This window comes from Neophocaena asiaeorientalis, unplaced genomic scaffold (genome assembly GCF_003031525.2).
Source record: "Neophocaena asiaeorientalis asiaeorientalis breed wild unplaced genomic scaffold, Neophocaena_asiaeorientalis_V1.1 scaffold78, whole genome shotgun sequence".
In the NCBI taxonomy this organism is placed as follows: Eukaryota; Metazoa; Chordata; class Mammalia; order Artiodactyla; family Phocoenidae; genus Neophocaena; species Neophocaena asiaeorientalis.
This window is the reverse complement of record NW_020175018.1, coordinates 12,800,114-12,813,044: the sequence shown is the minus strand read 5'-3', so window position 1 is coordinate 12,813,044 and position 12,931 is coordinate 12,800,114. Positions and strand designations below refer to the sequence as shown.

Here is a 12,931-nt window from a genome sequence, read left to right as displayed (position 1 = left end):
CCCCAACCCTTCCCCTTTTTTTTTCCCCCTTTTTTTTTTTTTTTTTTAGCGGTACGTGGGCCTCTCACCGTTGTGGCCTCTCCCGCTGTGGCGGAGCACAGGCTCCGGACGCGCAGGCCCAGCGGCCATGGCTCACGGGCCCAGCCGCTCCGCGGCATGTGGGATCCTCCCGGACCGGGGCACAAACCCGCGTCCCCTGCAGCGGCAGGCGGACTCTCAACCACTGCGCCACCAGGGAAGCCCTCTAGCCCACTTTTCACCTTAGAAACCTAAGAAAAAAATGTAGAGGATACGACCAACTGTGGGCATCTTATTTTCAGACTCGATGGGGGGACAAGTCTCTTTGTATTGAACCCTGTCCCAGGTTCTTTGTACTTCTTCTAATTCAATCCCACAAAAACCCACTGAGGTAGGTATTCCTACCACCAAGATAAGGAGGCTGATAAGACTTGGAGAGGTTGGGTAACTTGCTCAAGGTCACACGGCTCGCAAGCAGCACAGACAATACTTGAACCCAGGTTTACATTATACCACAAAGACTGTACTGGGTTATTTAAAGAAGTCTTATTGAGATATAATTTGCATACCATACAAATCACCCATTTGAGTGTACAATTTGATGGCTTTTAGTATATTCACAGATATGTGCAACCACCACCATGGTCAATTTTAGACCATTTTCATCACCTCAAAAAGAACCCTCGGGCTTCCCTGGTGGCACAGTGGTTAAGAATCCGCCTGCCAATGCAGGGGACACGGGTTCGAGCCCTGGTCCGGGAAGATCCCACATGCTGTGGAGCAACTAAGCCTGTGAGCCACAACTACTGAAGCCCGTGTGCTGCAACTACTGAAGCCCGTGGGCCTAGAGCCAGTGCTCCGCAACAAGAGAAGCCGCCACGATGAGAAGCCCACGCACAGCAATGAAGGGCAGCCCCCTGCTCGCCACAACTAGAGAAAGCCCACACGCAGCAACAAAGACCCAACACGGCTGAAAATAAATAAATTAAATAAATAAATTAAACACCCCCCAAAAAATAAACCCCAGACCTATTATTAGTTATCCCCTTCCTAGCTCTCCGTTCCCCTCTGCTCCCAGGCCTAGGCAACCACTAATCTACTTTCTGTCTCTACAGCTTTCCCTATTCTGGACTTTCATAGAAAATGGATCATGTAATACATATGGTCTTTTGTGACTGGCTTCCTTCGCTTCGTGTTATGTTTCCAGGGAAAATCTGTAGTCTAAACTCCAGGGCACACTGCCTCAGGGAAGGGACCATGGGGTGTGGACAGCATACCATGGAAGAAATCTACTGCTTTGAGCAGCAGCGGAGATTACAGAGGATCGCTGTTTTCAGATAAGACAGCTCTTTTCAAGGACCCTTGGACCACGTTTCTGGGCTGCTCCTGAAGGTACCCTTGGGGCAAATGGGTAGCAGATGCAAGCAGACGGACTTCAGTCTGATCTAAGAAAGAACTCACAAGGGCCCCGACTAGGTCCACAAAGGAATGGGCTGGGTGGCCGACCCTCTGTGAAGGATGCCACAGGAGGAATGCCTCCCACACTGGGTGGGAGGCTGGCCTATGATGGCCAGTGACCCGTCCGAGACTAAATTCTTCGGTTCTGTGAAATTCACACTGGTAGAAGAAACGGTTAACAAATGAAAAGTCTGCTCAGATTTAGTTTAATGAGACTAGTCCTCTCTGAGTACAGTTTTGTTCACTGAATTCATCCCGCGGCTGTGTACTCAGCTGGGCTAGAAATGAATACCAGCAAAATATTTGTTCTTCTCATTCCCCCGTGGTTTGTGTGAGGCTTCAACAATTGATGGCTCTTTGAACATCCAAGGAATTCATCCACTGAAGGTCCAGATCAGGCCCACTCTGGTAGATTCTTATTTATCACTCAGTCTTAGGATCAGGGTACTTGGCTCCACCTTTGCAGATATCAATTAATTTTTTAAAAAGTATTTATTTATTAGTTATTTTGGTTGCGCCGGGTCTTAGTTGCGGCACGTGGGATCCTCGTTGCGGCATGCGGGATTCTTAGTTGTGGCATGCAGACTTCTTAGTTGCAGTATGCGGGATCTTTTAGTTGCGGCATGCATGCGGGATCTAGTTCCCTGACCAGGGATGGAACCGGGGTCCCCTGCATTGGGAGTGTGGAGTCTTACCCACTGGACCACCAGGGAAGTCCAGATATCAACTAATTTTTTTAAAACATCCTCTAGTTGACTTGATAATTCCTCCAAGCCAGGAATTTTACAATACAACACAATCAGTTTAATATGTGAACTCAGTCCAGTCTGCAAAGAGCATTTTTCTTTTTCTAATGTGTCATTCTGTTATACCAAATTATGTCTGCCCCTTTTCTACGGAAAAGGCTCTTTTTCTGTAGACTGTCTTACCTAAGTCCAGCTACTTATGCAAATACCTGTCCCACAAATGGCCAAACGCTGAAAAGGTATAGAGTTCAACAGTACTGTCCGATTAAGCAATCCAACTTGATATTAATGACCTTCCATTCGATTATCTCAGGTCAACAGAGACTGCCTCCTATATACCGCTCTGGTCAAGGAGAGAATTAGGGCAGGGCAGATTCTCATTTTTGACAGGATCATCTCTGGATAATCCTGAAACCTATTTTGGGAATAACAGATGTGGTTCTAAAAGGATTGCTCCTCAAGTTCTCCCCAAAGCCCAGTTTGTGAGGCTCAAACTGGATGGTACATATGCAACCTCAACCCCTCCATCTTCTACAATCCTCACCTCCATCAAACAGCAGCCCCTTAGGAGAGCCCCACAAGCCTCAGCTGAAGGAACAACTGAAGACATGTAACACAGCCTGTGTTCTTTCCCTAATTGGCTGCCTGAGTTCTAACCTATGTTTTAAATTTGTTTTCAGACAGAGATTTTGTTTGGTCACATGAAAATGCCTTAAATAGGCAATGCTATAATTAGCTCTAGCTGAAGTCTCATCTCCTAAAGTTGCTACTGTTGTCATCATCTTTTTTCTGTCTTTAATAAACTCTTCCCTTCTTTAGTCCCAGGACAGGCTTCTTGCTCACATGCTCTTTACAAAGAAAATTTCTCTGGCTGGCTGCCATCGGTTTCTCTGCCCACTGCCATTTTTTAAAAAAAAATATTTATTTATTTTTGGCTGCGTTGGGTCTTCGTTTCTGTGCAAGGGCTTTCTCTAGTTGCAGCAAGCGGGGGCCACTCTTCATCGCGGTGCGCGGGCCTCTCACTGTCGCGGCCTCTCTTGTTGCGGAGCACGGGCTCCAGACGCGCAGGCTCAGTAGTTGTGGCTCACGGGCCCAGTTGCTCCGCGGCATGTGGGATCTTCCCAGACCAGGGCTTGAACCCGTGTCCCCTGCATTGGCAGGTGGATTCTCAACCACTGCGCCACCAGGGAAGCCTAACCACTGCCATTTTAAGTAAATTTTTCTCGACTGTCCCAATTTCTTCTGAAACAAAGGCAGATGCCAAAAATCGCTGGTTCTTTTCTAAAGAAAACTTGACCCAGTGGTGGTTAGCTAGTGGGAGGCTTTGTGTAGTCACAAGGCCTTGGTTCACCCATCACCCACTGATAAGCCCTTCACAGCTGATCCCTGTGCAAACCCTAGCACCTCAGACTGGTCCTGTGGGTTATCTGAAGCAGCTACCGAAGTTTGATGTTGTGTTTTTCAATGCCTATTCCCATGGCAGATAACCCATTTTGAACTGAAGGGCCCCCAAATTCTCTTTTGCCTTTGCTACTTCTGCAAAACTGCAGCGCTACTTCTTCTGCATGTAGCTAATTCTGATACTACTGCAACAGGAAGTGGTATGGGGTTCGTGAGGCAGGGTGTCTTCCTGTTGCCCAGCTATTCACAAAAAGGCAGGTTCTCTCTCTAATTCTTAAACCATTCGCCACAGACTAGCCTGTGCTCCGCCACAGGTAATAAACAAATAAAATGGGTCATTCCCAATCTCTCAAGGCTGTATAATTTCACATTCATAAGCTGAGAGTAGAAGTAGTCCACACTAAAGCCATACACCGAAAGGATGAAAAAGAATTGTTTCAGATGGTAGAACTTAGTCACAGAGTTAAAGATTTTAGAGCCAATGTGACCCTGACGGGCTAGGCTCCCTTTGGCTAATCTAAAAGGTTTCCTTTCAATACTGGAAAGAAAAATGATCACCTTCTCCTTATTTGCCCTTAGAAATTTACTGCCAAAAAAATGGATTAGGATCAATATCAGATGTGCCATGAACTGAAAAAACACTGTGACTCCAGGTGAGGCACAAAGCATGGTATAAACACTGAATACACTCCCGTAGCCAAGAGCCCTCGATGCTCCTGGTGGCATATGCCAGGTGGGTAGGTTCATAAAAGCAGAAAGGCTCTCCTAGGCCCACACCTCCCTAAGCCCATAAGACACAGACCCTCTGAGTTCAGCCATCCTATCTTTCCAAGTGACTTATTCATCAGTTATGGATTGGAAAATACCCAGCTCACAACACCATTTTGTGTAAAACTCACTTGAAAAGACTTTAAAAAAAACTTGTCTCTAAGCCTGTTGGAATTAAATAGCTTGGGTGTTGATCCAAGATATTCTGGATATGAGTTAAAAATTTTATGTATACCTACCCAACAAACTAATTGGTTTAACTCACTGGCGTTTTAACAAAAATTTTTTTCACACTTAGCTATGAGATTCTGTAATTGCGGTATGTACAAATGGACCAAAGGAACTAACTTAGAAGAGAAACAATTTACTTAAAATACTCAGTAGTCTTCCTCCAGGCTATACATCAGGCTAAGCCACAATAAATAAAATACCGGAAAAGGGCAGCTACAGCTACAAAGTCAGATAGGAAAACATACCATGAGAGACAGAAGGGGAAGAACCAGCCTCTGCTCGAGGTTTTTATACAGAAAGGACAACACATCTGTGTCCCCTCTTCCCCCTTGGCCAGGTGCCCACTCTAGGACAGGGGGAAAAAATCCCCTCCTAGGTGGGCCACACTTTCACTTTTACGAAGAATTTTCCCCTAGATTCTTTCATGCTAATCTGTAACCCTGTAAGAGATCACGATCCCATTTTCTGGACAGGCATGTCAAATGGGGGATGAATCCAACCCATGAGAACTGTCAGTTCTCACCACCCACATGTCACGATCTGCCTGAAACCTCAGTTCCCATTTTTTCCAACTCCCACATGCTTCTGAGAGGAACGAGATCAGGGCCCACCACTGGCATGGAAACGAGAGGGGAGGGAGGGGTGCTCCTGGAGGAGGATGGATGAAACCATTAAGGATGGGTAGAGGGGAGCATCAAAGCTTAGTCCTGAGGTCAGAAGGTGACAGAAGCCGGACTCTTGAGACTTGGCCTTCTACTCTGGGGAAAGCCCCAGCAAAAAGGGGCTCTTCTACCATCAGAATGCCCAGAAGGTGCCCACCTGTACCCAGGGAGACCCTTTCCCCCTGGCCCAAGCGCCCACAGAGGCCAAGAAGGAGCTCTACTCCCCACAGGGCATAAATGGGGTGTCCGTCTGTCACTCAGGAGGTCCCAGCCAGTCCGAGAGGCCGTCCACCAAGCCTGCCAAGCTCCAAGGTACTGCCAAAGAAGCCGGTCGTGCAGACCAGACCTGTCACCTGGACCTCCCGGAGGTGCGGGGGCACGAAGGGGTCCCCTCCCCGCCCATGCGGACGGTGCGTGTTGCCTACCTGGAGCTCGCCCTCTGTGCGGTGCAGTCCCAGGCGCCCAAGTCCCACGGCCAGGTCGTTGACACACAGGCCGCCGTCGCGGTTGACGTCGAGAGTCTGGAAAAGGCTCCAAAGGCGCAGCCGGTGGTCCGGGCCCCCGCAGACGGCGCCGCCGCAAGGGTCAACGGACGCCGGCGATGAGGCGGACGACGAGGCGGCGGCGGCGGCCTCCGGCGGCGGGGAAGCCACGCAGCGGCACAACACACTGCTCACCATCGGGCGCGAGGCGGGGGTGACGGGCCGGCGGGGAGAGCGCGTTAGACACGCCGGTGACCTCAGTCCACTAGCGCGGGCTCCGAGGTGCCGGCAAGCTGGCGGGATGGGCAGCTTCCGGGAGCCCCGCCCCGCCCCGCCGCGCGCCGCCTGGATGGCCGTACCCCCAGGCACGACGCCGACCAGTCACAGACCCGGAGGGCCACCCGGAGGGGCGGAACCTCCCACCGAGGACTGCCCACGCAGGCCTTGACTACCCGAATCAATGGAGAGGGCGGGGCGATTCCCCGCTCAGCCTGGGGCAATTCAAACTGAGGGAGGCGGGGATTGGCTGAGCCGGGCAGGAGAGAGGAAATCACGGTGCGATAGGCATAAGTCATGTGATTGGCAGGCGGAAGGCCCCCGCGTCCTATTTCCATTGAGAAACGCTGTTTAGACGGCGAAATCGTAAGGATGGGAGGGGCCGTCGTGTAAGGAGAGATCGCAGTCTCCGGTGGGAAGTAGGATTTGCGTGAGGAACAATTGTGAGCTGCGGTTGCAAGGCAGAGTTTGCGCCATTGGGTGGAACTGAAAATTAACTGGCTAACGGCTCAAGACCGAAAGCACTAGGAATCCTCAGGAAGCCGGGTTTTGGTAACCTAACTCCCTAAAATCACCAATAAAATAGCTGAATTTAACGGCGTAAAAGTCGTAATACTGATGATTGAACGACAGGACAACTTTCCAATGGAAGTGAGTAAAGGCTAGGTTGGGTGGAGCGCTCTGTAGCGACAGACACACCTTTAGACCAATGATCAGGCCAATTCCAGTAAGTAGGCATGCTCTTTAGCTGAGCGACAGATCGAAAGAACTAGTGATCGACGTGATATCTGAGCCGCGACCAACCGGGAGGGCGGGTCCCCCTGGAGAACGGCTGCGAGGCGGGAAGAGGGGAAGTGGGCGGATCTCCGCACATCCCGGCGGAAGAGGCAGATTCAGGAAGCCATTACGCAGCTGGCTGGCAGCAGCTGGGCCGGTCGGGGCTGGGCCCTACGCACTTTGCGTAGCAAGGGGGGTTACCGAAGGCCTGGTACTTGGCCTTGGACAAGGCCGGCCTATCCCCTGTAGGGGGGGTGGGTGAGGAGAAAGGCTGAGGAAGGCGAGAAGGGGAACTGGGGCAGTTAGGGGATTATAGTTTCTTTAAAAAGCAAGGTGGGGAGAGGCCATGGCCGTCCCAGCCAAGAAAAGGAAAATGAACTTTTCTGAGCGAGAGGTGGAGATCATCGTGGAGGAGTTGGAACTGAAGAAGCACCTGCTGGTGAACCACTTCAACGCTGGGGTCCCTCTGGCTGCCAAGAGCGCGGCATGGCATGGCATCCTGAGAAGGGTCAACGCCGTGGCCACCTGCCGCAGGGAGCTGCCTGAGGTCAAGAAGAAGTGGTCTGACCTCAAGACCGAGGTCCGTCGCAAGGTTGCCCAGGTCCGGGCGGCTGTGGAGGGTGGTGAGGCCCCAGGGCCCACTGAGGAAGACGGAGCTGGTGGGCCTGGGACAGGTGGTGGCAGTGGCGCTGGTGGCCCAGCTGTAGCCCCCGTACTGCTCACCCCCATGCAACAGCGCATCTGCAACCTGCTGGGTGAGGCCACCATCATCAGCCTGCCCAGTACCACAGAGATCCACCCCGTGGCCCTTGGACCCACGGCTACTGCAGCCGCAGCCACGGTCACCCTGACACAGAGTGAGTGACCTCTCCCACCCAGTCTGACGTGCCTAAATGGGAAGGGCCAGCAAGAGCTGGGGCAGCCCAGGGAAGGTTGGCTGCCAAGGGTCAAAGGTCAGATGGGAGTCTTGGAAGACCATGAGGCCTTCCAAGAGATCCCCAGACAGAAGTGATCCTGTTCTCTCTGGGACTTCCTCAGCACGCAGTCTGGACTTCTGACGGGCTGGCTTGCTCTCCACTGTTTTGCCACCATTCATGTCCATGACTGAACTGTGTGGTCCTTGAAGACAGAGACCATGTTTATATCTCCACAGGACTTAACACAGGGCCTAGCACCTAGTAGGCAGTCAGGACATATTTGTTGAATAAATAGGTAGGTGGACGTCGATTCTGGACAAAGACATTCTGGTTTTCAGTGTGGTGAACGTTCGTCAGGCACAGCTGAGGAACCTCATGGTTCCAGGTGTTAATCTACCCTTCTGTTCCCTCATCAACCATTAGGGCAATTCTGTGCCAAACCCTGGGCTCGGCACTGGGATTACCAAGGTGTCTAAGAGATAGGCCGGTCATATTCTAGTAGGACGGATAAGACGAATATATGAATAACTGCACTGTCAGTTGGGAGAACCTAAGGACTCAGAAGAGAAAGGGGGCTTCCTGGTGGGGTTGGGGGCACACAGTGGATGTTGGCATTAAAGGGTGGAGAAGACTGACCTTTCCCACATGCTTGGAGGCCCAAACAGCCCAGCTAGAATGGCTTCAAAGGTTCTCGCCTATGAATGACAACGAAACTGGTTGGTTGGACTTTTTAGTTAGATAAAGGTTTGCACCAATGACTGTTAAGTGCTCTTTGTGATAGGCTGGGAACTGTTTCGATCCGTGATTCTCAGTGGGGCTTGGGGGAATTGGGTGTGTGTGTGTGACTGCCATAACCCCACAGTGTCATATTTCTCAAGGATATGGACGTGGGAAAGGGGATCAAACACTGGTCTAAATCAGTTGCTATTCTGGAAGAGGGAGGACCTTTAGGTATTCCATTGACCAAGGTGGTCAAGGAGACAGGGAGGCATTTATTGGGCACTTTAGCTAGTGCCTTCCCACTCCCACCTCCTTTTCTGCTTGGCCGTAAAAGACATGGAAGTCAAGAAAGCACTGGAGAAGGCCGGACCAGTGGGGCACTTCGGGGAGCTTGTGGCTCTGCCTTTATTAGCCAGAAGCAGCTCAGTGGGGTGATTATGAACACACTGGACGCTGGTGTTGGGGGAGACCTGCATTTCTTCCTGGACCTGATGAATCAGCTGACCTTAGGCAAGTCATTCCATGTTTCTGGGTCTACCTCCTCTCTGAAAATGAATGTGACAGTATCTACCCCTTGGTGTCGTTATGAGGATTCATGGAGCTACTGAGTGCAAAGGGTTAGCACGTAGTAGGCGCTCTACATTTTTTGCTAGTCTTACTATTAGCACCTTTGCTTTTGCCAGATCTGGGGCTGGCCCTTTGGTTATTAAGTAGATTAAGATTCTAAACCCCTTAGATTCTAGATTTATATATGAAAGGCTATAAAGCCAGGGGAGGGCTTAATGGCCTCCTCCCCACCGCACATGGCTAGCCTCACTCTTTCTAGAAGGTGACCTGCCGCTGCCTTTGCTCTTTCTTCCCCACAGTCCCCGCAGAGACCGCCTATCACACGCTGGAGGAGGGAGTGGTAGAGTACTGCACGGCCGAGGCCCCCCCACCCCTGCCAGCGGAGGCCCCCGTGGAGATGATGGCCCAGCATGCCGACACCTCAGTCAAGCCGCAGGCGCTCAAGAGCCGCATAGCCCTCAACTCAGCCAAGCTGATCCAGGAGCAGCGGGTCACCAACCTGCATGTGAAGGAGATCGCCCAGCACCTGGAGCAGCAGAATGACTTGCTACAGATGATCCGTCGCTCCCAGGAGGTGCAGGCCTGTGCCCAAGAGCGCCAGGCTCAGGCCATGGAGGGCACCCAGGCGGCCCTGAGTGTCCTCATCCAGGTCCTCCGGCCCATGATCAAAGATTTCCGCCGCTACCTGCAGAGCAACATGCCCAACCCCACCACTGCCTCTGACCCTGGACAGGTGGCCCAGAATGGGCAGCCGGACAGCATCATCCAGTGAGGGCAGGGGTCGAGCCAGCCTTCCGCTGTGAATGGATGACACCACATGGTCTTGTAAGTGGGTTGTGTGGTTGGCCGCAGTCTAGGCCTGGCCATGTGGACGGCTCCCAGTTTGATAGACATTTAGGGGTCCACGGTTTCCGAGAAATGAAGCAGACTGGGAAGAAGAATTTGTTGGGTTCCTGGGACCCAAACTCTCTTCCCCCTACCCCTTGAGCTGTCCTGCTAAGAACCTGAAGATTGGCTAGGTAGGGGTCAGGTGCTGGTGATGGGACCCATATTGTCATGAGCCAGGGCTTGTGACATGACCCAGACTTGGACTAGGACAACTGTCGGCCCTCACTGGGGACCATCTCACAGCTTGGGGGTCTGTGCGGAAATACCCGCCCCCCACCCAGGTGCCGTCCTTTGGAGTAAGATAACATCAGTGGTGCTGGCAGTAGCACAAAAACATCTTCTTCCTCCCCTTGGGAGGCAGAGTGACAGCTGGGCCTGAGGAGGAAACTCCACCCTTTTCTCCTTCTCACTGTGCCTCAGTTCTCAGGGGACTCTAGTTAGTGCCGTGCTGTCCCCCCACCCCACTGCACCCGGGCACAGCAGGGGCCCTGTTAGTGCCCTGGGCTGCCCCTGCTGTACACCCAGGCTGCAGCCGGTCGGGCTCAGGAATTCTGTGTGTGGTGGGGACAGGTTGGTCGCCATCTGGTCTTCCACTGCGTCCCCAGGCAGCCCTCTGGTGGTTTGTCCCAACAGCTTTTGACTCAGGTCGAGTATCAGGCTTTGGGTGCTGTAAATTTTACTTATTGCCCCACTGCAGTGGGTCTGAGGTGACCTGTTGGCTCCTTCCAGAAGGCTTGCTGCAAGCCGGTTGTATTTATTCTGTTCATGAACCCCTCTGGGAAGGTTTCCGAGGGCAGCTCTGGCCACGCCCTTCCTCCTTTCCTCTCTACTGACTGTGCATTTCCAAAACTCAGTGCAGAAAACAGCCTGCTCAGCATCACACCCTGGACTCCCTTCTCACAGTATTCAGCGCCTTGTGTTCTTGTGAGACTCCCACTGACTGGTTAGGTGACTCTGAAGGCCTGATTGGCCCTGAATGTATGCAGTGGGAGAATTGAAACTAACCTAAGAAGTGGGACCTTGGACTTCTGTGCTCGGGGAAGAGCAGACCAACCTCAGAATGCCGAAGGAAGTGGTGTTCACTGTTCTGTCTTGATGCTTCCTCCCCATGTGTAAGGACTTTACCCAGATGGCATTTGTCTGTTTCATTTTCAGAATCGCCATCAATTACCGAGACCCTTGAATCTTTCCCGATCATTTCCCAAGTTTGCCATTTTGCTGCCGAGGCCTTGGCCACACGTGACCGATGGTTAAAACTCAAGGCTCCAGGGCTCCCCTGGTGGCGCAGTGGTTGAGAGTCTGCCTGCGATGCAGGGGACACGGGTTCGTGCCCCGGTCCGGGAAGATCCCACATGCCGCAGAGTGGCTGGGCCCATGAGCCATGGCTGCTGAGCCTGCGCCGTCCGGAGCCTGTGCTCCGCAACGGGAGAGGCCACAACAGTGAGAGGCCCGCATACCGCAAAAAAAAACACCAAAAAACTCAAGGCTCCAGAGCTCAGCTAAACAACAAAGGTGCTGCCCTTCTGGGCACGTTAAGAATCGCTCAGCTCCACTGTTGCAATTACGGGAAGATGCCCCCAAAGATGGCTGGGAGGTGACTGCTTTACCACCATCCTCTCTGCGGGGTACACGTGCAGTGCCAGCTACAGAGCAGTGGAGAGGAATCAGGCTGGTGAGGGAGTTGGGTGGCAGAAGGAAAGGTCTTCTCAGTGTGGCTGGAAAGCAGCAGCCCCTGGCATCCTGGGGGCCCTCCCTCCATGGAGCCTGATGGCCCCATCAGGGTAGCTTCAGGGACTTCCTGAGGGTTTGCAGCTTGGTTTGATTTTTCTCTGGGGTTGGCAATCTGAGCCAGTATTGTGTCTGTTCCAACTGGGTATAAAGAGGAAGCTTGGATCACTTCAACTGACTGGTTCTCTCCAGATCATAATTTTAAATTAAAGAAATATCACCTTTTTTGATATACATGTCTGTGTCTTCATTGGTTATATATAGAAGAGATAGGGGCTGGCAGAGCAGAGGCTCACAGGTCAAATCCGGGCCGCCCACCTGTCTTTGTAAATAAAGTTTTATTGGAACACAGCCATACCCCTTCTTCTGCTTAATGTCTGGCTGTTTTTCTGCTACAATAGCAGAGTTGAGTAGTTGTGACAGAGCACCTGGCCCACAAGCCAAAAGTATTTACTCTCTGGTCCTTTCCACAAAAGGCTGCCTATCCCTGGTTTAGGGCAGTGTCTCAAACTCTGGATGAGAATTACATGGGGTGTTTTTAATATAACCAATCCCTGGCCTCATCTAAAACCTAGAAGAGACTCCTGGAGGGAGAGCTCTAAGAATATGCATGGTAAACAAGTTCTCTGGGTGATTCTGATATTTTCTGAAGGTTAAGAACTTTGGCTCAGAGACTGGAAGACAAACTCAGATGGAATCAGGATAATGCCCCAGGGAGGGCTGGTTCTCAGGAGTTTCTGTTCAACAGTTGAACGGTCCTGCTAAGCAGAGATTCTCACTTGAGATTGGCCTTCATTCTGTAGGGAGCCCAGCCTTTCTGGACACAGTTATCACTCTCTCCAATATTTAGTGATGATAAAAACTGACAGTTACCGAGCCCAGGTGTTATAGGCATTACCTTATTGACTTCTTGCCACAGCCCCATGAATTAGGTACTAATGCTGTTCTCAGTTGACAGATAAGGTCACTGAGGATCAGAGAGGTTGAACAATTTGCCTAAAGTCGCACAGCTATCTTATACCCTGGGGTGGCCCATCCCTTTAACCGCTGTTCTTTCTTTTTAATTTATTTTTTAATTTTTATTTTTGGCTGTGTTGGGTCTTCATTGCTGCGCGTGGGCTTTCTCTAGTTGCGGTGAGCGGGGGCTACTCTTCGTTGCGGTGCGTGGGCTTCTCACTGCAGTGGCCTCTCTTGTTGCAGAGCACGGGCTCTAGGCACGTGGGCTTCAGTAGTTGCAGCACGCAGGCTCAGTAGTTGTGGCACACGGGCTTAGTAGTTGTGGCTCACGGGCT

General features: G+C 51.7%; 2 protein-coding genes across 3 annotated transcripts in view; one reads left to right on the top strand and one right to left on the bottom strand.

Annotated features, from left to right (window-relative positions):
- SLC25A25 (solute carrier family 25 member 25) overlaps positions 1 to 6,068 on the bottom strand; it is a 33,605-nt gene extending 27,537 nt beyond the window's left edge. For both annotated transcript variants that reach the window (XM_024762374.1, XM_024762370.1), the window contains exon 1: positions 5,710 to 6,068. In XM_024762374.1, coding sequence (XP_024618142.1) covers positions 5,710 to 5,964 — 255 coding nt within the window. In that variant the 5' untranslated portion in view covers positions 5,965 to 6,068. The remainder of the gene's footprint in view (positions 1 to 5,709) is intronic.
- A 391-nt stretch (positions 6,069 to 6,459) lies between these two features.
- NAIF1 (nuclear apoptosis inducing factor 1) lies at positions 6,460 to 11,871 on the top strand. Its single transcript, XM_024762710.1, has 2 exons — positions 6,460 to 7,676; positions 9,323 to 11,871. The coding sequence occupies exons 1-2, from the start codon at positions 7,166 to 7,168 to the stop codon at positions 9,793 to 9,795; spliced, it is 984 nt and encodes a 327-aa protein (XP_024618478.1). The 5' UTR covers positions 6,460 to 7,165; the 3' UTR covers positions 9,796 to 11,871.
- Positions 11,872 to 12,931: the final 1,060 nt, after the last annotated feature.

Coding starts and splice junctions, on each gene's coding strand:
- NAIF1 (XM_024762710.1), top strand. CDS start 7,166: ATGGCCGTCCCAGCCAAGAAAAGGAAAATGAACTTTTCTGAGCGAGAG. Junction 7,677..9,322: donor CACGGTCACCCTGACACAGA/GTGAGTGACCTC, acceptor TCTTCCCCACAG/TCCCCGCAGAGACCGCCTAT.